A 22,856-nucleotide genomic window follows, 5' to 3' on the forward strand; every position below is an offset into this window, starting at 1 on the left:
TTCTGATTTTGAGTATTCTCTACCTTTTTACGCTGGTTTCTTCCCTTCATTATATATTTGTCCGTCTGTCGTCTTTATAATTACCGACTTTCTAACTGGGTCTCTGACGTCCAACTTGTTGATTCCCTGCGCCGAAGTCTGAGCAATCCACTGAGCCGGCCAAAACAGCGGTGTTAAGATTGATGGTGCTTTTCTGCCCGGGAATATCCGGACTCTGCACCAAGAACTGGCGTGCTAAGGCACCAGCAAAACCGCCACGCCGGCCACAAGAGTCGCCCTGGCGACCCGTGGAGCTCCTCCACTGGGAATCTCGTGGTCCGTGAGCAACTAATATTCGTCTGAAAGTGTGGCGTCCTCTCGTTCTTTGCGCTTTCACTGGGAGGTACGTGCCCGAGCTGCTAATCATCAGCCATCTTGGATCTCTCTCCAGAATGATTAACTTCTAATGTGACATTAAAGTGGATTACCTAATGAGGAGACATCAGAACAAGCATGTTTAAAATAAATAGAATTCAGTCTTTTGTTCCATTTACAATCAAATTGAAAAGGTGTCCTTGTTACTAATATGATGTTATTTATATCTGCTTAGCTTTAAATGTTTTTCTAATAAGAGTAATTGTCATTTCATGCGTGATTCTTGTTGTGTGGCTTTTCCTTTTAAAGTCTTCCTAGGCATTTGAACATATGTAAGTAAGGGGTGGTTAAGAGATACATCCCTTACCTATTTTTACGCCTGTTGAATTCTGAGATGCATGGAAGTCAGGTCCATTTTGTTGCATTTTCCCCTCTATGGAGCGCTGAGAAGGTGGTTTCAAGACCAAGTTTTGGCTGCAGGTTGAGCAACAGGTCATGTGTTCACTTTCTCTTTTGTTTGGACCAACCAAGGGTTTCTCTCTCTCTCTCGTTCATTCTCTCTCTCTCTCTCTCTCTCAGGTCAGTCTAGAGCACGAGGAGCAAAAACTGGAGCTCAAGCGCCAGCTCACAGAGCTACAGCTCTCCCTGCAGGAGCGCGAGTCGCAGTTGACAGCGCTGCAGGCGGCCCGGGCGGCCTTGGAGAGCCAGCTTCGCCAGGCGAAGACAGAGCTGGAAGAGACCACAGCGGAAGCCGAAGAGGAGATCCAGGCACTCACGGTAGGTCTGGGGAGCAGCATCTTCAGGTTGCTAAAGGCCTCAGCTAGGATGAGTGAGGCAAAGAGGATATTGATTCAACCTTAGAAATTCAAGGAGGGGAAACATGATCTGCAAAGATATTCAGTGGCTAGAAAATTGGCTTACATGGGCTGCATCTTCACTGGAACTAGTATATGAGCTTGGTTGGTTATATTCAAGCTTTTCTTAGTATCTTGAAAAGTTCCTCCTTTATGTATTTTCCTTCTTTTAAAAAATAATCATTATAGTTTAAATTTTGGTTTCAGAGATTTATATATTTTCCTTCTTTTAAAAAAATAATCCTTATATTTTAAATTTTGGTTTCAGCCAAAGTCTGTTTATCTTGGCCTTCTACTTTAGTTTTCAATAATCATTTAAAATCATAATGATCTTGTATCTTATAGTAGTCTTTCTACCATATTTTTATTTTTTGTTTTGGTTAACTTCACTTGTGTTACTTCTTTTTTTCTTTTTTTCCCCCCAAGATGTAGATTCTGCTTCCTGTCTTTTGTATACATCTGGTATGATCTAGATTGGAAAAAGTCTACTGAATGAAAGATTCTTTCTCTAAAAGGGACCTGGCTTCCTTGTTCTTTCTGAGAGACTAGTTTACTTAGCTGGAGAGTATTCTCAGGAGGGAGAACTTGGAGCGGGGGTGTTACTGGATTTAAACCTTAGTTCTTTTTAGAAGTCTGAAATGGAATTTTTGTGGGGCCATTTTCCCCACATTTGATCATTCCCACAGAGACTGACCCAGAATAACAAAACTCATGAAGATCTGATATGTGAAATGCCAACTTATCCACTTGAAGGGGAAAATGCAATGGCCAGGTTGACTGGGGTACTCTGGGTGGCCAATGTTCACATTTTCTTTTTCCCACTCAGGAAAGTATACTTAAAAGACCCCGTTACTCTTGGAAGGCTCCCTGGTGGACCTGGACTGTGAGCATAGAAAGCTGAATGAGTTTTAATGGCTAGTGTCAACCAAGCTCATGCATTTCTCATAGTATCATATTGTACCTGGCAAGCAGACCGGCACACACATGCCTACTGGTCAGGGTGCCCTCTCCTGTGGGCTGGGCACAATACAGCTGATTGGGTTTAGTGTTTTTTTTTAATAAACCACCTAAATAGGTACCTTATTCATTCTGACTCAACTTGGATGCTGTTCCCATTTCCATCAGTGAACGTCTTTAAACCTTTGATTGGGGTTACTTCTATAGAATGAATGGCCATGTATATTTTTTGCTTATGATTTACCTAGATGTAATATACCATGTATATTTTTTGCTTACGATCTATCTATCTATCTATCTATCTATCTATCTTTTTTAACCTAGTTTCATTCTTAGAAGTTCTTGCCCATCGTGGGGTTTGGGGATCCCAGTATCTGAACCAAACTGGGAATGTGATCTGACAGTGCCAGGGTCTGTATAGGACCAGTTCAAGGAACAGTGGTTTCTAGTATATTTGTGCATCCTAGATTTTCTAGGACTGCACCAAGTTCAGATATTGACGGCGCATTTAGGTTCCATAGTCTCTAGGAGAACACTCATTAAATGATCCCACATCATGCCCCCAATATTTGCTTTGGCAAAAAATAACCACAATATGCCTTTGTATATACTGTCTTGTTTCACAGTGGACTGAAATCAGTTTGGAAGGATGTAACACAGTAAAACAGGACAAAATAAGAAACAAAAGGCAAAGAGAAAATACGTCTGTAGAAGAAAAAATGGAGCTAGAAATGAAGTTGATATATAAGAGTTCATGCCAAGAAGGCTTATAGACTTGCTGGAGTTGGGTGGGTGGAGAGAGAGAGAGACAGATAACATTTCTTAGCTTTTAAAGGGAGACACCTAAATTTCAACCACTATTAATATTTAATGCATTGTATATTAATATTTTCCTCCTGTATGAATACCCAACCTCTGAAAGAAAAAGAGACATCAGTAATTTAACCCATATTTAATAAGCCCTTGCTGTGGGCCCAATCCTGTGTCTTTAGCCTTTTCTCCCTAGGGGATTGGCCTGTAATTCCTCAAATCCATTTATTTTGGAGCAGCTGAAAAGGACACATTTATCTTGCTGCTCTGTTGGAATTGGGAAGGAGGGGTGACTGTGTATCTTATCCTGGCCCTGTTTGGAAGGAAGAGGGCATAAAACAGAGTACGTGTCACTGCTCTTTATCTATGGGGAAATTAGTCCTTTAAATCCTGTCTTGCTGCTGGTTGGAATGCGCTGTGTCTGATGGCTGCTGGAAGCCGAGCACAGCAGCAAGTCACGACTTAATTTAGTTAGATGAGATCACTGCCTCAAAGCATCTTAAAAAAAAAAAAGAAAGAAACAAACCTCCCTTGGTTTAGAAACTAGGGCTCTATTGCTCTTGCAGATGAAGATGCTGTGAAAAAAACAGGGCTTCTTCAAATGATGGCAGAAGTACCTTCATCCAACAGCTGTTTGCAAACCCATCACACGGAAATCCAAACTCCATTTCCCTTTGTTTCCATTCAGTTTCAAGGCTGTGGGCTTTTTGTTTCCCCCTTATCTTGATTATGTTCCATAAATCTGGTTATGGACAGCATCTGGTTGTTGCCTGAATGGGTTAGTAGAATTTGTTCTGAAAAATGTCTTTTCCAAGATAAAGAGAAAACGGTCCCAAAATGCGATACTTTCTGACTTTCTCATTGTTTGAGACCCAAGTTGAGACCCTGCACAAGCATCAGTTAAATTAAATCAGCTGGATCTAAAATGATCTCCTAGGAGATTTGTGAGTTTCACAGCAGGCTGTTTTATCAATAAAAGGGAATAGTCAAATATGCTCTTACTGTTTAATTTTAAGAGGCAGCCACCTCCTAGCCTGTGAAAAGGAGCAGTTACCTTGTTTAGCCTCCACCGCTGGGCTAAATTAGATGGAGCATCATTAAACTGAAGCTCTCCATTGAAGGCCTTGTCAGTGTAGCTGGAGGCCTTTGTTGTCCTTTATGATGCTTGCCTTTTCTCCACTTTCACTTTACCCATCCTATCAAATTTAAACAGAAACATGCTTTTAAGACACTTCAGTACTTATTGCTGGAAAAGAGAAATTTCTGCCTGAACTTGATATTTAAGACTCCATCTCAAAAGAGAGAATTTGAGTCTGCATACCTTACAGCATACGGATATGTGACGCGGTGTAAGCATTGCTCTGAAGAGGATCACCAAACAAGGGGCGTGGTGTGTGCTCTGTGTACACCAGCCAGGCCTCACGAACGCGTTTTGTGTTTTCGCTCCTGTGTTCTTTTACTGATTCTGTCAAATGACTAATGTTGAATAATCAAGAGTTGAAAGCTAGAGACACTAATGAAAGGAATCCTTCTCCTTGCAGAGCATGATTATGGTATCTCAAAGTCATCCTCTTTGATTTGTTAAAATCATGAGTCAATGCACGTTCTCATTCTCGTACATAAATATCAAGCCCTCTGTTTAATTAATTACTAAGCCATCGGCATGATAGCCAAGATGTGAAATCAGGGCACGTAAGGTGACATTCTGACGACATTCTTGCCTGGTGCCTGCCTTCATCTGGAAAGATGGTGGGTGCACAGAAGCCTAAGCGTTCTAGAGTCCTGACCATGGATCCCAGAAGGTGGTCAGACATCTACGCACTTGTTTCCTTTCCTCAATTCTGCAGGTATTTCCTTCCCTCAAAGCTGCATTGTAATTTACTTTCTTCCTCTTGTAACCTTCCTGAAAATTAAGGCATGAATACTCCCAAAACAAAGTATTTCTCTGTTCTTTGTGCCAGACTGGCTTCAGACTGTCCATCCACATTTTTGCCACCCAACTCCTAGGTTAGTGGCTCCCAAAGTGGGTCCGTGGACCCCTGGGGTTTTCCAAAGTCAGATGTTTTTCATTTCCTTTTTTTTCTTTTGAGACAGTGTCTCACTCTGTTGCCTAGGTTGGTGTGCAGTGGCATGATCTCAGCACACTGCAGCCTTGACTTCTAGGCTCAAGAGTGATATACTCCTACCTCAGCCTCCCAGTTAGCTGGGACTGTAGGTGTATGCCACCACGCCCAATTAACTTTTTAATTTCTTTGTAAAGAAGAGGTTTTGTCATGTTTCCCATGCTGGTCTTGAACTCCTGGGCTCAAGCAATTCGCCTGCCTTGGTCTCTCAAAGTGCTGGGATTACAGACATGAGCCATTACGCCTGGCTGTCAGACTGTTTTCATAACAGTACTAAGATGTCATTTGCCACTTTTCATTGTGTTAATATTTGCACTGATGTTGCAAAAGCAATGTTAGTGTTATTTTAAGAGAAATAAAAAATAAATATTTGAAAAATATCTTAGTCTCAATTTCTAATATTGCAAATGTAGGTAGATACTACATAAACAAGAGCTCTTTGGGGTCCTCAGTAATTTTTAAGAGTGTAGATATTCCCCCTAGCACCTAATACCTAATTAACACTCACACATTTCATTGAGAGCATCCAAAGCTTGTCTTACGTGTTTTGCTGTCTTTATGTATATATTCTATTGCATGATCTTTTGCCTTTTTGTGTATTTGCTTTACAACTTATTTTAAAAAAAAGCATAAAACATATGACTTACGATTTTGTTACTGAGATTAGTTCAATAGTTAGGTGCTTACCCTGTGTCTAGCAACCACAACAGGTCAGTTCTACATTTTGTGTTTATGTTTCATAAACAATAATAAATCAAAAGCCATAATGACTGACTGTAGTTCATTACATTAATCTTCAGAGAGGATTGCCATTTGATGTGTTGACATGATCCAAAGGCCTCATAATGGTTAATTTTAATGGAAAGGCATCAGTATTAATGACTGAAAATTCAGACTCCTGTGGGAGAGTTAAATGAGTTTTTAATGGCGCTGTGTTATTTGAAACTTTATTTTTAATAAGAAAGTGGAATAGGGTGTCTGTCCCTGTGTCTAAGCCAGTGAACTTTTTTTTATGGTCACTGGTTGTGCTTTGAAGGAGCTAACTCCACTCTAAGCTTCTTGTTTCTGTCTTTGAGAGATTTCACACCAAATGATGATTTAGAGCAGAGATTGGCAAATTACAGGCTAAATTTTGGTCTGTCACTTGTTTTCTGCAAATAAAGTTTTATTAGAACACATTAGAAACAAACATGTCCGTTTGTTTACCTATCGTTTGTGACTGCTTTTGCTCTATAAGGGTAGAGCTGAGTAGTTCTAACCAAAACTGAATGCTCTGGGAACCAAAAATATTCACGATCTGGCATTTTAAGGAAAAAATTTGCAGATCCCTGACCAAAAGTCTATTAACATAGGGCCTTATTCTTCCTCTAGGAAGAATCCTTGCCTTTGGTTTTTGGTGATTGTGAAATGAACTAAAGGGGGTTGTGTGGTCCTTGGGTCTAGGCTGCTGCTTGGTCACAGATGAGATTTCGACAGTAGTTCAGATAGCCACAGTCTTACTTTAGATAAGTAGTATTCTTCCCTTAACAAAGGAGTAAATTTCTCATTATTGCTGGGCAAAAAGCAGATAGATTTTTAAAAAAAAAATTAAGATCTGTTAAATTAGTCCATAAGAATATAGGCTAATTATTTAGGAAGTCAATTCTAAACAATAACTTTTTATTTATAAATCTGTGATTCTGTCTATGCAACTATCTATTTTTTGGTATGTTTTATATTTTTAAATTGATATATCACAGTTATACATATTTTTGAGATACATATGATATTTTGATACATGCATACAATGTGTAGTGATCAAATCAAGGTAATTGGGATATCCATTACCTCAAACATATATCTTTTCTTTGTATTGGGAACATTATAATTCTCTTCTGGCTATTTTGAGCAACTAATCTATTTTTGTTTTGTTTTACCATCTCTCCAGGACTCTTCATTCATTTGTGTAAATCCGAATTTCTGGTTGCCATTTTCCATCTGCCTGAAAGACTTCCTTTAATATTTCTTATAGTACATTCAGGTCTGCTGGTATCAAATTCTTTCAACTTTTGTATGTTTGAAAAAGTTTTTATATTACCTTCATTTTTTAAAAGATATTTTTGCTGGGTATAGAATTCCATGTGGACAAGGGTTTTTTTTGTTTTTTTTTTTTTGTTTTTTATTCCAGCACTTTGAAGATATTGCTTTACTGTGTTCTAGCTTCTCATCCCCACTCTCCTTCCCCACCTTGGTGAGAAATCTTTCTTATTTTTGTTTCTCTTACTGTAACATGTATTTTTTTCTGGCTGTTTTTTTTTTTTTTTTTTTTTTAAGATTTTCTTTTTATTATTGATTTTAAAAGTTTTATTATAGTGTGCTTTAGGTTAATTTTCTTCACATTTCTCATGCTTGGGACTTGTTGAATATTTTGCATATGTGGGTTTATGGCTTTCATCAACTTGGGAAAATTTGTGGGCATTATGTCTTCAAATATTTTTTCTGTCTCTTATATTCATTCTTGAACTCTAATTACATGTATGTTAGGTTGAAGTTGTCTCACAACTCACTGATGCTCTGTATTTTTTGAAAATGTCTTTTTCTTTTCTCATTGTGTTTCATTTTGCTTTCTACTTCTTTTCTTCTACTTTTTTGTTTTTACTTCAAGTTCACTAATGTTTTCTTCTGAAGTATCTAATCTGCCATTATAAACTTACAATAGTATATATGGAAAAATAGACATATTAGAGAAAACATCACAGCTCTAAAATTTTTGACTCAGTTATCTTATAGACAAAATATGGAGACTTTTTTTTTTTTTTTTTTTTTTTTTAAGAGAAAGACCACTCTTACATTTGCCTAAACTGGGGTTAACTGGGTTCTGGGTTCTTATTTGGGTTTTCATATCTAAGCAAATAGGAACATATCCACATTGTCTATCAAGTGAAAAGTCTGCTAGGGCATCTTTGACTCCTCTTTCCTCTTGGCCACACATCTATCAGTAAGTCCTTTTCCTCATGTTTCTAAAGGAGATCTCAGTTTCATCCACTTTCTCTGTTTTTTTTTTTTTTTCTTTTCACCACCATATCCTACTCCAAGCCACCATCATCTCTCACTTGAATGACAGTAACAAAACTTCAGTGGTTTCCCCGTTATGTTCTACTTTTGTTCTATTTTGATCCTCTTCTCCCTTTAGCATCTACAGTGATTTAAAACAACAGTAAAATCTGTCACTTTCTTTTTTAACATTTTCCATTGGTCTCTAACTAATTGAATTTTGAATCAAACCTAAATTCTTTACTGGACCTTCAAGATTCTTGGTCTCTGCCCTTGGGCCCTGTCTGTCATCAACTTGGGCTATTTTTCTTTTTTCTTCCTTGCTGTGCTTTTTCAAAAGTTGATCACAATTCACAGAAGAATACATTTTACTTGCAATCTAATAGAAGGGAGTATATATACTGTATTTCACTGATTCTAAGGTATCTGAAATCAAGGTATTACAGTCATATACAGACATAAAGATTCATAGTTTGACAGCACTTTTTCTTTCTTAATGTTACATAAAATAGTCACAGGTTTTACAATAGAAAGCACCTTAAATTCGATGAGTTATAGTATCTAAAGCAGAAGTTTCCTATAACAGAGCTCATGTTTACTACTCAAGGCACATTCTGATGTTTTCAATTCTATCTTGTTTATTCTACTTCATTGGCTACAACAAACCAAAAAACCCACTTGTTAGGCTTGCTATTGGGTCACAGTTTGCAGTTTGAAAAACTCTGCTCTAGCCACTCAATTTTTTTGGTGGTGGTTGTTCATCAAATGCACCAGACCCTTTCCTGCCTTGGGGTCTTTGCAAGTGCTGCTTCCTCTGCTGTCTCCTGTCCATTGCATGGCTGGCTCCTCATCATCCTATAGGTTTCAGCTTACATGCCACCTCCTCAGAGAAGCCCTCCTTGACCACCCCATCTGCATAAGTTTCTACCTACCTTTCTTCTTTTTCTTTTTTTTTAACTGGTTCCTGTTTGTTTTCTTTATAACATTTGTCCCAATCTGTAATCATGCACTTATTTATTTCTGCTCTTCCCTCACCAGAAGGAAGGTATAGTTCATGGATGCCTATATCCTTCCATGATGTCAAGCATATAGTATGCACTAAAAAGTCCTTGTCAACTGAACAAATGCTGCTGGTTTAAGGCAGCCTTGTCTTGGAGAAAGACTATATATATTTATTTCAAAGTTGATACAGAGTTTTCTGAATGTCAGCAGCTTTTAATAAACAACACACACACACAAAGTCCGTTTGTCCTGCTGTTGTCCTGTGTGTGTGTTTCTGTGTGTGTGTGTGTGTGTGTATGTGTGTATGTGTGTGTGAGAGAGCAGGCTAGGGAGGAGTCAGTTGGAGGGAAGAGGGAAAATTACTCATCTTTTCAGAATGGGAATAGGACAAATGAAGGAGAGTAAACTTTCATCCTTTATTGCTTTTATTCCCTTTTCTCCTAATAGTCTCTAGATATTAATATAAATATTAAAAATATTTGTACAGGGCATGCATACGTGGTCTAAAGAGTTAATTATTATTAACAAAGCATTGTGTATTTCTGTAACTTATTTCTGATGTTGGGGATGATTTGATTAATTAGTTCTTTGAAAAACAGATGCTGTTGCTGCTCTCTCAGCTTTCCAGGCAAATTGCTATTCTCTATATTTGACCCGTAGCATGTAGAATTGTATTCTACCCTATGAAAAATTTATAATCAACTTCTTACCTTTTAGGCACATAGAGATGAAATCCAGCGCAAATTTGATGCTCTTCGTAACAGCTGTACTGTGAGTATTAATTAACCAAAGACAGTTAAAATAACATGAAACTAAAACAGAGAAGGAAAAGGGGGCAACTCTTTAAAATATTGGTGACTGATTTTTGATATGAACTTGCAGCTTGAAGAAGATAATGCGACCAACATTATTTGGAGTTTTTGAGCCCTAGATAACCTGTTTGGGGAGTTCTTCCAGTTTTAAAAACTGAAACCATTCTTTATGTTTGGGGGAAGAGGATAGTTGGAACCATTTTTCTTATTTGGGGGAAGAGGATAGTTGGAAGGGTCAAAATAATTCTCATTTGTGGAACCACTAATAGGTTTCAGCAGCTGCAACAAAAATCCCAAGGCAGTTCCCCCTCCTGCCCCAATGTAGAGGGTTCCATGGCTAGCCCAGGTCAGAGACTCTCCCGTCACCACAGCAGTTGTATCTGTGAGACTTCTCCGGATTGCTGCCCCTGCAGAGGAAAGACCAACGAGCCCTTCTCCTGGGGACCTAGAAATTGTAACTTCCTTCCAGGCAAAATTTGGCTTTCTAACATGCAAATTCAAAATCTGGGACTCTTTGGGAGATGTTATTTATATTGAGAGAAGTAAATTCTGTGAGTGGATAAGCATCATCCATAGGTTATATAATAGAGTAGGGTCAGTGGGAATTCAGAGTCTATTTTTGATCAGAGCAAAGGACTGAAATAGGGCCCCTTTCAGAAGATGGGGATGTTCTCCTGATTCATGTGCCCTCTCTTTTCTTTGGCCTTCTTGTCACTTTATTACCTTCTTAGTCCTCAGTGATCTTGTCCTTGTTTGTATTATTTGCATTTGTGAATTTCCAGAAACACCTCCCAGCCTCCACACACATATTTTATTTTCTTGTTATGAGCTCTTTATTTCCTCTTTAGTTACTGTAAATGAGATATTAAGTCCTAACAGTATTTTTTTTTCTTAATTTAGGTATAAAATGTATCTAGTAAAGCACATAAAAGTATAGTAATTTTAAGTATACAGCTCAATAAAATATTTACACATACAGACAACTGGGTAACTGCAATGTAGATCAAGATAAAGAACTTTCTCAGCCCCCAGAAGGCTCCCTCATGTCCGCTTCCTATTGGCATCCTTCACCCAAAGGGTAACTGCTATGCTGACCTCTGATACCATAGTTTAGTCTTGCCTGTTCTTGAACTTCATATAAATGGAATCACAGAGGATGTGCTCTTTGAGGCTTAGCTTTCTTTTTTCCACTTAAATGGTCTGTGAGGTTCCTCCACGTTGATGTACCTATCAATAATTTGTTCCTTTTTTTAATCACTGTGTGGTGTTTCTGATGAATAGAAATATAGTTTGTTTATCCATTCTCCTTGTTGGTAGACGTTTGGATTGCTTCCATAATGGATCAAGCTGTTAGGAAACTGTTATACAAGGCCTTTGGTGGCTGTAAGCACTTATTTCTGGTGAGCGTATCCCCAGGAATGACTAGGGCATGAAATGTGCTTCTGTTTGACTCTAGGAGGGAACTGGCAGACCAGTTTTTTGATCTGTATCTCCTGATGTGATGGTGGATCGGGATGGGCCTACCTTAAAATGTCTGTGGATTTCCTCCATTCCTCCTCCCTTCCTTGAGGAGTTGGGGGGTTACATTCTGGTAGTTTTCTGCCCTAGGCTTTTAGTTTCTTGTTGTCTTAATTTCTTATTTTACACAAGAGTTATTTGCTTCTATCACATACATGCGTGTGAATAATCACTGAATAAAATGTAGATCATTTTATGACTATGGAATTTTTTATATTACTATTTTTTCCTTATATAATCTTGGATTTTTTTAAATATGTGCATTAGTAATCCTTTTCCATTCATCTGGAATTTTCTTTTCCTTTTTTAGTCTTTTGGCATAAGAACTTTCTAAAAATCATTTTTTTTTTTACAGCTTTGTTAAGGTATAATTGGTGTACTATAATCTGATGAGTTTTAACATGTGTATATAACTGTGAAACCAGCAAAACAATCAAAATAATGAATTTTATTTTGGATAATAAGATTATCCAAATTTCATTCTTGAGCAATAAAAACAAAATATTTATTGTATTCATCACCCTCAAAAGTTTCTTTGTACCCCTTTATAATTCTTCTTGTCCCCCATTTTAAAAATTGGAAGTTAAGTTTTAGTGGAATACACTAGTATGTAGAATGCATTTGGTCACTTTCTCATGTAACTCTAATGCTCTCCAAATTTGCATTTTCTGGAATGATGACTTCTAATCTTTGCTTCGCTTGCCTCTGGTGTTCTGTAGAGAAGCCTCTGGGGGCCTTCCCAAGTGTGCGTGTGTGGGAACCCGAGAGAGATTCCCTCCATCCACATTTACCCACAGCTGGGTAACTTAGTAGTCTTAAGCCTCTGGAATCAGACAGAGTTCAGTTTATAAACTGGCCTCTTAGTAACCTATGTGATATTATCCTAAGCCTCTGTTTCTTTGTCTGTGAAATGGAGATAACATTGTATATACCCTCAGTTCTAATCAATACCCTCATTAATTGTATGATGCATAATTTAGTAACTGCTTTTTGGGGGCTGGGTGAGGGAAGAGAGATAGCTGCTAGTTCCAGTATACCACATATCCACATTTCAGAAATACTACAACTTATGGAACACTGAGTCATGGGATTTGGTAGTAGTACCTCCTTCGTAAGGTTGCTGTGAGAATTAAATGAGATACATGCAGAATGCTTGCACAGGGCCTGATCCATAGAAAGTACTAAACAGCATTGGTTACTATTATTGTTTTATTCTCTTTTGTTTGGAAAATGGCTTTGCTGCTACTTTAAGGAGTTTGAAAACCATTATTTTAGAACAACATTTGGACACAATAGTAGGTCTCAATTATACTTTTTCAAGTTCAAGACCACTTTAAAGTTACTTCAGAGGAGTGTGTTGGAGGTTTTTTTTTTTTTTTTTTGGCGTTGTGCAAGATTGTCACCATTAGGAAATGTCATCTTTGTCATTTAAAAATGAGTTATTATGGGAGTTCCCACAACTCCTATAATAACTCAATTGATAGGCGCTCTCATCAGCTTTCAGAAAGCTCACGCACAGTAAGATTTTCAAGCTCAGACCATTTCTACATTTTGAAGACATTTTAAAAAAGGATTTGATTCAATCTGGCACTTAAAACTCTACCTAAGTCTGTTTTAGAGGGGAGTTGGTGGGCAAACATATGACACAGTTTTAATTATGAATCAATCTGTCAGCTATAAGATTAAAAATAAATAATATGCAAATAGCTGCCTTCAGAAGAGAACCAGGCATTAAAATAGGATTTCAGTCCTGTGTCTTTTTAGCCTGATGCTTATTATCTGACTGGTTTCTTTACCCCTGATGTGCCATTGGACATTTATCTGGTAATTTTCCTCTGCTGGTCTTCCAGTTAGGTGTGAGAGGTTAACATCTTCTCAGAACCATGCTAGCCTTGAAAAACACCAGATAAGCCCAAACAGAGTTCTGTTTTCTTTTTGACACTGAGAGTAGATTATTTTTTTTATATCTTCTCCTCTCTCTTAGAACTGTACCAAGACCTCTTATCTATAAAAGCAGCATATAAGAAAGCTCTGCTGGCCCCTGCGTTGTGAAGATACCTCGCCCATCTTATTTTACTGCTAAGATGGAATCAGCCTTTGAGTTTATCTTTTTTATCCTCTGTCTTTGGGGTTAAAAGTTTAACAGACTTATAGTAAACAGATCATTTGCCCTTGGTGGGGAAAGAATATACCCGGGACCAGAAAGTAGACCTAAGAATTTTTCTTGCACATTCCCTGGATCAGAATCAAGAAGGGTTGTTCTAAATGGTCAATATATCTTACCTCCATCGTTTCAGTTTTCAAGGATTTGAATTAAAAAGTTGAATAAACACTTCTATCCCTATTTTAGAAAGGCAGTATAGTTTAGGGACAAGAATAGATTCTTGAGTTTTAGTATTGGGTTCAAATTTTGGCTTTGTTATTTACAGCAGTGACCTTGGGCAAGTTACCTGGCATCTCTGTTGCTCCAATTTACCCATCTATAAAACAGAAATAAAATAAAACCTACTTCAAAGGACAGTAGTAAACATTGCCTATTATTATACCATTTTTAAAAAAACCCACAAAGACTATTAATTTACTCTCTATGTCATAAGTCAATTTAATATCTGTAAAGTCAGTAATGTATGCCTGTGTGCGTGGCTGCATCCAACACTTACTGTCACAACTCCAGCAACTTGAAACAAGGTCACCAGCTAACTGTGTTGTGGCCTGGATAGATAGAATATATGTCCATAGATAGATAGAATAAAAAATCCAAATCAATTAAAATGCTTTAAATCTCAGCATGGGTACCTTACAAAAACGTGTAACACTTTTCTTGTCAAATGGGCAGTATAGAGATGGTGACCAAATACAGAACCAGCAATCACAAACCAGAAATACAATCAGAGACACGAGACCCTTTGTAGACTGGATGACAACAGGGAAATAGAAAGACCTTTCTTATTCCAATGGGCCCATCTCAATTGAGGAATACCAAATTGCCTTTTTTCAAGTGTTTCTTCTTTAGCATTTTGTAATATAATTTTGGGAGAAAAAGAAGAGGTGGCAGAAATGGGATACCATCACAAATAATAAATTGCATTTTTTTCATGAATCAAAGAAAGCAGGTACCCCAAATCTTAAATATATCCTTGAATGGCAGGTACATTGTTTTGGCAATGACGTATTTTCATATGAGCGGACTTTCTATAGTCTATTTAGTCCCCAAGAGGCTTTAAAAATGAAGCATCATCTTGATTATTCATTTTTGTTCCTTGTATTTCACACGATACATTAAGGTCAAATAACATGTAAGAAAATTCAAAAAATTAAAAAGTAAAAGCAGATGACAGCTAGGCACGGTGGCTCACGCCTGTAATCCCAGCACTTTGTGAGACAGAGGCGGGCAGATCACGAGGTCAAGAGGTTGAGACCAGCCTGGCCAACATAGTGTAACCCCGTCTCTAAGATGGGTGTGGTGGTGGGTGCCTGTAATCCCAGCTACTCAGGAGGCTGAGGCAGGAGAATCACTTGAACCCGGGAGGTGGAGGTTGCAATGAGTTGAGATCATGGGCCACTGCACTCCAGCCTGGGCAACAGAGTGAGACTCCGTCAGAAAAAAAAAAAAAGCAGATGGCAAATATAGTATTCACTCCCATGTCACAGATGGAGAAACCAACCCAGCCAAGGTCAGATGGCTTATTTGGGGTTCCAGAATCCCATTTTATAACATTATTTTCCAAGCCAGCTTGCCTGTCTTCTTTTTCTTTGGGAAAGAGGTAGTGGGAGGCATAGTAGTTAAATGGAGACATTTATGAAAAACATCTTAAGGAATGGGTTTTACTACATACAGGAAGGAGATCAGTTGAACTACTAGTGGGTATGGTTTTTTCATTGTTTCTGGTTTAGGAGATTTAGCACGTCACAGGAAGGGAAATGCAGGGATCTCCCAAGTTGTAAGTGTCTGTCTGCTAGGCATGACAAATGTGCAGATTTTCTTTATTTGTCTTCCTTGATAAAGAAGGTATCTGAGCTAAGAACCTGACCAGATAACTTTTATTCCCCCTCTTGTAGCGGACGGTGTACCTCAAAACAGTACATTGGGAATTAATGTGGCTTTTGACATTAAAAAGCAAATTACTAGGCCATTAGAGCATGCACTAAAAGGTTATCAGCTCAGTTAACAAAATGAAACGTTATATTTCCTCTGAGTACATTTGTGGACAAATGTACTTAATTGATGTTCTTTAATTTGTGTGCCTGGGAGGATTTTTTTTTTTAAGTTGATAATCAAAGAGGGTTAAAATAGGGAATTAGTTATGAAAGCAATAGCAACATTTCATAAACTAAATCGACTCTAGGTTTAGAAATTGGAAACAATTAATAACTGTAGACTTAACAGCATTTCCTTTTAATTTCCTTCTTTTTGTTACATAAAATTTAATTTACTGCCTGTGTGCTTCAGTCCAACTATTATTAGAAAATTACCCTTAAACTTCTAAAGTATTATACATAAAAGCTCTCTGCAAGCAGTAATACTGAACCTCAGCAAAGAGAATAGGAACGCTAAATGCTCTGAAATTGAAGTGATTCTGCTACTGAGCAGGAAAGTAATTTAGCAAAACCCGATTAAATCTCTCTCAATAAAATGACAGTTTCATATACATGGCTTCCCATTGTCTGAGAGCGAACTGTATAGTAAAATCCATTAAAGTGATGCTATAGTACAGTATTGTATTTTCAGGGTTTTTCTGAGTTTCCCTTAAGTTTTTTTTCCTTTGTTGTGTGAAATTGAATTTATTGCCTATGATATTATTGAAATAACTCCTGATGTCCTTCTCTGTCAGTCTTCCTTGATAAGAACTTCATTTTGCTCTCTAAGACTATGGCTGTCTCCAATAATAAGGTCCTATAGATAGTGTCACGGGCATTTTTAGCTTAATTAGCTGATTGTGATTTTTTTATTCTTAATTTGCATTTTCCTTCCTCATTATATTATTTCTGTCAACTTTATCTCATTCAAAATCATCTGTTTCATATGGTGATCACTTTTGATTGTTTTTGCCATATTTTTAAGATATGTCCTGAGTTAGAGAGAAAGTGAGTCTTTTTCTACCACTGCTCATGTTTAGAGTTAAGTGGGTGGATTTGGGAGCTTGGACGTGGCTCTCAAGGTCGGGTGGGCAAACTCATGAACGGCATGTTGATTGCCAATGTCATGTGGGTTCAGAAATCCATAGTCCTAGAAGCAATTTCTCATTTAAAGTGAATGTGCTTGGCGTGTAACTAGATTTCTTTCCTCTTTTAGGTAATCACAGACCTGGAGGAGCAGCTAAACCAGCTGACCGAGGACAACGCTGAACTCAACAACCAAAACTTCTATTTGTCCAAACAACTTGATGAGGCTTCTGGCGCCAACGATGAGATTGTACAACTGCGAAGTGAAGTGGACCACCTCCGCCGGGAGATCACAGAACGAGAGATGCAACTCACCAGCCAGAAGCAAGTAAGGAGGGTTAACAGAGTCATGAGATCCCTGGAGGACTTTGAGAAGGATTTTAGGAGGAGTGCTTGGTGCAGTCTCCCAAGGGTTCCAAGACTGAACCTCATATAGTAATTGGGCTCTTTTTATAATCATGTCTTGTTTCCAAGTCTTTAGAGTTTTAAAAATCGCTTTTCAAAATGTGCAGTTCTTCATAATTTTGATTTTAAAACATTGGGCCAGTGTGGTGGCTCCTGACTGTCATCCCAGCATTTTGGGAGGCTGAGGAGGAAGAATCACTTGACTGATCAGGATCAGTCTGGGCAATACAGTGAGACCCCGTCTCTAAAAAAAAGAAAAGATAAAAATTAGCTGGGCTTGGTGGCATGTGCCAGTAGTTCCAGCTTTTCAGGAAGCTGAGGTGGGAGGATTGCTTGAACCCAGGAGCTTGAGGCTGCAGTGAACTATGATCATGCCACTGTACTCCAGCCTGGGTGACAGAACTGGACCCTGTCTCAAAGAAATAAAAATGAAACCAAAAGCGAATGCTTTGGGAGGTCAATGTAAACGGCTTGATTTTCAGCTTGGTCACTTCCCCTGGCTTTGCTTTGGGTTCTGCCTCTAAGGTGGCTGCAGAAGTGGCCCTTCATGCATTCTTGCCTGGTCCCCTTGGGCTGCGGACAAACCGCATTTCAAACTGTAGTTAGCAACTTGTGCTTTTCTGAAACTGACCCGACCAAAGTAATCTCCAGGAAATCCTTGTTTAAATACAAGGCACAAATCAGTGGTACTGATTTGCAGACGATGGAGGCTCTGAAGACCACATGCACCATGCTGGAGGAACAGGTCATGGATTTGGAGGCCCTAAACGACGAGCTGCTAGAAAAAGAGCGGCAGTGGGAGGCCTGGAGGAGCGTCCTGGGTGACGAGAAATCCCAGTTTGAGTGTCGGGTTCGAGAGCTGCAGAGGATGTTGGACACCGAGAAACAGAGCAGGTGGGGCTTTGTGTTTGTGGAAAGCTCATGACCGGGAACTGCAGCAGGATTGGCCTGAGAGTTGTGAAGAGGGTAATCAGCTCTTCCAGCTGAGACTGAAAAGTTTCCTGGGGCACAATCCTCCTGGTGCTAAAAACAGGAGACTCTTGGGCCAACCAGGATGGGGTGGTCACCGTATTTGTAAATGTAGACAGTGTGAATTGGCTTCTGTGGCTGTGGCTGGTATTCATTTTCTCCATGCATGAGGCCTGGGCATCAGGGCAAATACCTCTGTTTTCTTTGCAGAAACATTCTCATCAGGTTTCTTATTAGAGTGACCACGGCAAGACCATTATCATTTTAATCCTGGTCATGTGCAATGCTTATCTTCACTCTACCCCAGGTTCTTCAACCTTGGCACTATTGACATATCAGGCTGGGCCATTCTCTTGTTATGGGGACTGTCCTTTGTGTTGTAGGATATTGAGCAGCATCCCTAGTCTCTACTCACTAGATGCCACCAACAGCCCCCTTCCCAAATTGTGACAACAAAAATGTCTCCAGACATTGCCCCCAATATCCCTAGTGTCTCCATGGTCCCTAGTTGAGAATCACTGCTGAACAAGAATAGTGATTTTTTTTTTTTTTTTGAGACAGAGTCTCACTCTGTCACCCAGGCTGGAGTGCAGTGGCACCATCTCGGTTCACTGCAACCTCCACCTCCCAGGTTCAAGGGATTCTCCTTCCTCAGCCTCCCAGGTAGCTGGAATACAGGTGTGCGCCACCGTGCCTGGCTGATTTTTTATGTTTTTAGTAGAGACTGCGTTTCTGTGTTGGCCAGGCTGGCCTCAAACTCCTGACCTCAAATAATCGCCTGCCTTGGCCTCCCAGATTGCTGGGATTACAGGTGTGAGCCACTGTGCCTGGCTGATTTATTTTCCCTTTTTTTTTTTTTTAGTAGGAAATTATAATAATCAGTTCAGGCAGTATCGTTCCTCTGCCTTCTCACTTTTGTTTCCACAGTTCCACTAGTATAGATTTCCCTTCCTGCGGGGCAACTGTAGCACAGTTGTGTACTCCATAGCTCTAAGGGTTGCTGGTCACATTGAAGATGTCATAGACTGGAAGAGTTGTTATGACAGTTTTACAGCTCATGACAGGAAAGTGTTTTGTTTTTGACAAAATTGGTACATTATGACATTTCACAGGTGGAAAGAAGTGGTCTAGAAGGACGGGTGCCTCTTTCCAGTTTGTACAAAGGCACAATATGGGCTATTGTGTGCCCCGTGACTTCCTGTCTGCACAGCTGGATTGGATCCATTTTTCATAACCTTGCTCATGTCACCTTCCTCTGAAACTTAGCTTCCTGTGATTCTCTGAGCTCCTCCAGCAAGATATTCTATCCATAGAAATGTTGATCAATGAATTAGTCTGTATCACACTCATTTGGTATCTCGCGCATTTACTTGGCCATAATAGGCTCAACTAAATGTGTCACATGGATTATGCACAGTTGAGTTGAGCTCTGAAAGTTTGGAGGTAAAAGATGAGAACCCTTACATTTCAACAGAAATGGTAGAAATAGTTCCTTTTTGTAAATCCTCTTTGCTTCCCCACTCAGGGTATTTGTTGATGTGGGGGACTTCTGTTTAAGTCTCCTGTTCCAGCATCCTTCTGAATCCTTAGACTCCCCCATCCTTATTGTAAGTTGCGATTGTTTTTCCACAGACCCCTTCCCTCCCTCCCTCAAGTCCAGCTCCTATCCTAGCTGTTTCTAGAGACCTACAGAGATCATTTTGGGGTAGGATCTGGCTTCAGCATCGAGAAATACACAACCATACATGGAAGGTATAACTATGAACTGTGCTCAGGAAGACTAGCATTAGTTTGCTTTCATTTCATGTCTGCTTTCAGGACAATTGTGAAAGATTATGCCTTTCTTTTCCTTTTTTTTCTTTTTTCCGTTTTGGTATTATGTGGGATACTGAGATGGATAAAATATAATTGTTAATCCTTGTCCTCAAGAGGATATGAGTCTACTGGAGGACATATGCATTCAGATATTTAGGAAAGATGGGAGGCCGAAGTGGGCGGATCACTTGAGGTCAGGAGTTGGAGACCAGCTTGGCCAACATGGTGAAACTCTGTCTTTACAAAACATCAAAAATTAGCTGGTGTGGTGGCACACACTTGTAGTCCCAGCTACTTGGCAAGCTGAGGCAGGAGACTCACTTGAACCTGGGAAGCAGAGGTTGCAGTGAGCCGAGATCATGCCACTGCACTCCAGCTGGGCCAGAGTGGGACTCCATCTTAAATACATATATATATTTAGGAGGGAAATACAGTTATGCTTTGGATACAGAACAAGGAGAGGTTGCTTCTGAGAAGAGAAAGCGGGAACAGTTTTTTGTTTTTTTTTTTCTGAGACGGAGTTTCGCTCTTGTTACCCAGACTGGAGTGCAATGGCGCGATCTCGGCTCACCGCAACCTCCGCCTCTTGGGTTCAGGCAATTCTTCTGCCTCAGCCTCCTGAGTAGCTGGAATTACAGGCATGCGCCACCATGCCCAGCTAATTTTTTGTATTTTTTTAGTAGAGGTGGGGTTTCACCATGTCGACCAGGATGGTCTCGATCTCTTGACCTTGTGATCCACCCGCCTCGGCCTCCCAAAGTGCTGGGATTACAGGTGTGAGCCACTGCACCCGGCCACGGGAACAGTTTTATGGAGATCATAGCATTTGAATTTATCCTTGCAGACTGAGTTAGATTTGAGTTTGCAGAGTAGTGAAGGAGGGACCGGCCAGTGGAGGAGATTGTATAAGCTGAAGTGTGGAAGTTGAAAGCATAATACCTAAATGGAAGAAGGGAAGTGATTTTTTTCCCCAGTTTGCTTCTGATTTTTCTATTCTTTAGCATTATTTATGGAGACACTCACCAGATTCAAGTTTCAGATTTTTTTTTTTTCTGTTTTGAGGTAGAGTCTTGCTCTGTTGCCCAGGCTGGAGTACAGTGTAGCAATCTCGGCTCACTGTAACCTCTGCCTCCCGGGTTCAAGCAATTCTCCTGTCTCAGTCTCCTGAGTAGCTGGGATTAAAGACGTGTGCCACCACTCTCAGCTAATTTTTTGTATTTTTAGTAGAGGCAGGGTTTCACCATGTTGGCTAGGCTGGTCTTGAATTCCTGACCTTGTGATCCACCTGCCTTGACCTCCCAAAGTGTGGGATTACAGATGTGAGCCACTGTGCCTGGCCTCAATTTTCAGTTTCTTGATGAGTACCCACAAACATTTAACTCCTTGCATGTGCTTTTTTTTTTTTGGAGATAGAGTCTTGCTTTGTTGCCCAGGCTGGAGTGCAGTGTAGTGATCTTGGCTCATTGCAGCCTCCGCCTCACAGGTTCAAGTGATTCTCCTGCCTCAGCCTCCCAAGTTGCTAGGATTGGGTTGCGCGCCACCAGGCCTGGCTAATTTTGTATTTTTAGTAGAGATGGAGTTTCACCATGTTGGCTAGGCTGGTTTTGAACTCCTGACCTCAGGTGATCCACCCACCTTGGCCTCCCAAACTGCTGGGATTATAGGCGAGAGCCACCGTGCCTGGCCTGTTTTCATTATTCTTACCCAAGCCTAACATGGGTCACATCTTTGCTCGGTAAACTGTTGGAAAGGAAGACAGTTTGGAACTAAGAGTCAAGGTTGAGCATCTCTCTGGCCTGCAGCCTGTTTAGTTGCTCATCAGGATTAGAGATGGACCAGCCTTCTTTCAGCATGTCAGATGTAGGGGGGCTTCCAAAAGCTGACCTGTGTTTTTCTGGCAGGGCGAGAGCCGATCAGCGGATCACCGAGTCTCGCCAGGTGGTGGAGCTGGCAGTGAAGGAGCACAAGGCCGAGATTCTTGCTCTGCAGCAGGCTCTCAAAGAGCAGAAGCTGAAGGCTGAGAGCCTCTCTGACAAGGTCAGTGCCCGTCTCTTCTGCTTTTTAGGAAAACATTTTCATTTCCTTCTTTTAAAGGCACGCTTGATAAAAATTCAGATGCAATCCATGGCAAACATATTTCATAAGCATATGTTCATGCACTCCAAAAATGTCCCATGGTTTTGCTTTACCATGGGACATTTTTGGTTGGCAGTAGCATGGGTGGGTGTAGTAGGTACCGGGTGATCACAGTCAACCAGTGACTTTTTTAACGTCTATGTGTCTGGGCCCTTGAAGTTCGAATTTTGATCTGGGTGCTCTTCTCTCTGGTTGTCCGGCATCTTATTTCCAGAAGACTCTATCAATTGAATGCTGTGCATCTTTGGGAAGTCCTTGGTAGCAGTGACTAATGCTCAACCCATTGCTGCAGTAATAGGCAGCTCAACTTCTCTGTGTTCCAAGTTCAGGGTCATGACGGTCTGATGACACATGCCGGTACTCAGCATTTCACACCGGAAATACACGTGTTCCATCCATGTGCCACTCCATATTACATTTACAGTCACAACCAATGTTTTGGAGATTTTCTCTAATACTCTTGAGAGAGATACAGAATAGGTGCTTCCGTGTTACAGATCACCAAAGTGAAGGTCAGAGGAGTTTTATGTATGAACACACAGATGCATACATACATACTCTTTTTCATGCACATACACGAGATAACAATCTGATTTTATATTTTCTGTAACTTTGTTATTTTATGATATAAAAATAATTATTTAGGTCACTGTGGAAAATATAGAAAGCACAGAAAAGTAAAGGAACACCCATCGCTGCTGTTTTATTGGTGAATTTATTTGCAGTCTCTGTGCTTATGTTTATGCATATACACATGTATGTATTTTTATAAATTAGGTTCTCACTATGTATACAGATTTATGTTTTTATTAAAAAATCATTTAACTGCAGTTTTTTCTGAGTTATTGAATATTTTTTGAACGTATGATTCTAAAAAATAAATGCATGGAAGTACCTACTTTAAC

At 39.7% G+C, this 22,856-nt stretch overlaps 1 protein-coding gene across 8 annotated transcripts in view; it reads left to right on the forward strand.

Moving 5' to 3' along the window:
• Window positions 1–22,856, forward strand: part of CIT (citron rho-interacting serine/threonine kinase) — a 197,547-nt gene that overhangs the window by 129,002 nt on the left and 45,689 nt on the right. For 7 of the 8 annotated variants that reach the window (XM_064379735.1, XM_064379739.1, XM_064379733.1 and 4 more), the window contains 5 exons: window positions 934–1,131; window positions 9,851–9,904; window positions 16,757–16,954; window positions 17,732–17,925; window positions 21,717–21,852. In XM_064379735.1, coding sequence (XP_064235805.1) covers window positions 934–1,131; window positions 9,851–9,904; window positions 16,757–16,954; window positions 17,732–17,925; window positions 21,717–21,852 — 780 coding nt within the window. The remainder of the gene's footprint in view (window positions 1–933; window positions 1,132–9,850; window positions 9,905–16,756; window positions 16,955–17,731; window positions 17,926–21,716; window positions 21,853–22,856) is intronic. The other variant, XM_064379737.1, reaches the window with a different exon arrangement.

Source organism: Aotus nancymaae, unplaced genomic scaffold (genome assembly GCF_030222135.1).
Source record: "Aotus nancymaae isolate 86718 unplaced genomic scaffold, 86718_ANA_hifiasm-v0.15.2.pri h1tg000021l, whole genome shotgun sequence".
NCBI classification, from domain to species: domain Eukaryota; kingdom Metazoa; phylum Chordata; class Mammalia; order Primates; family Aotidae; genus Aotus; species Aotus nancymaae.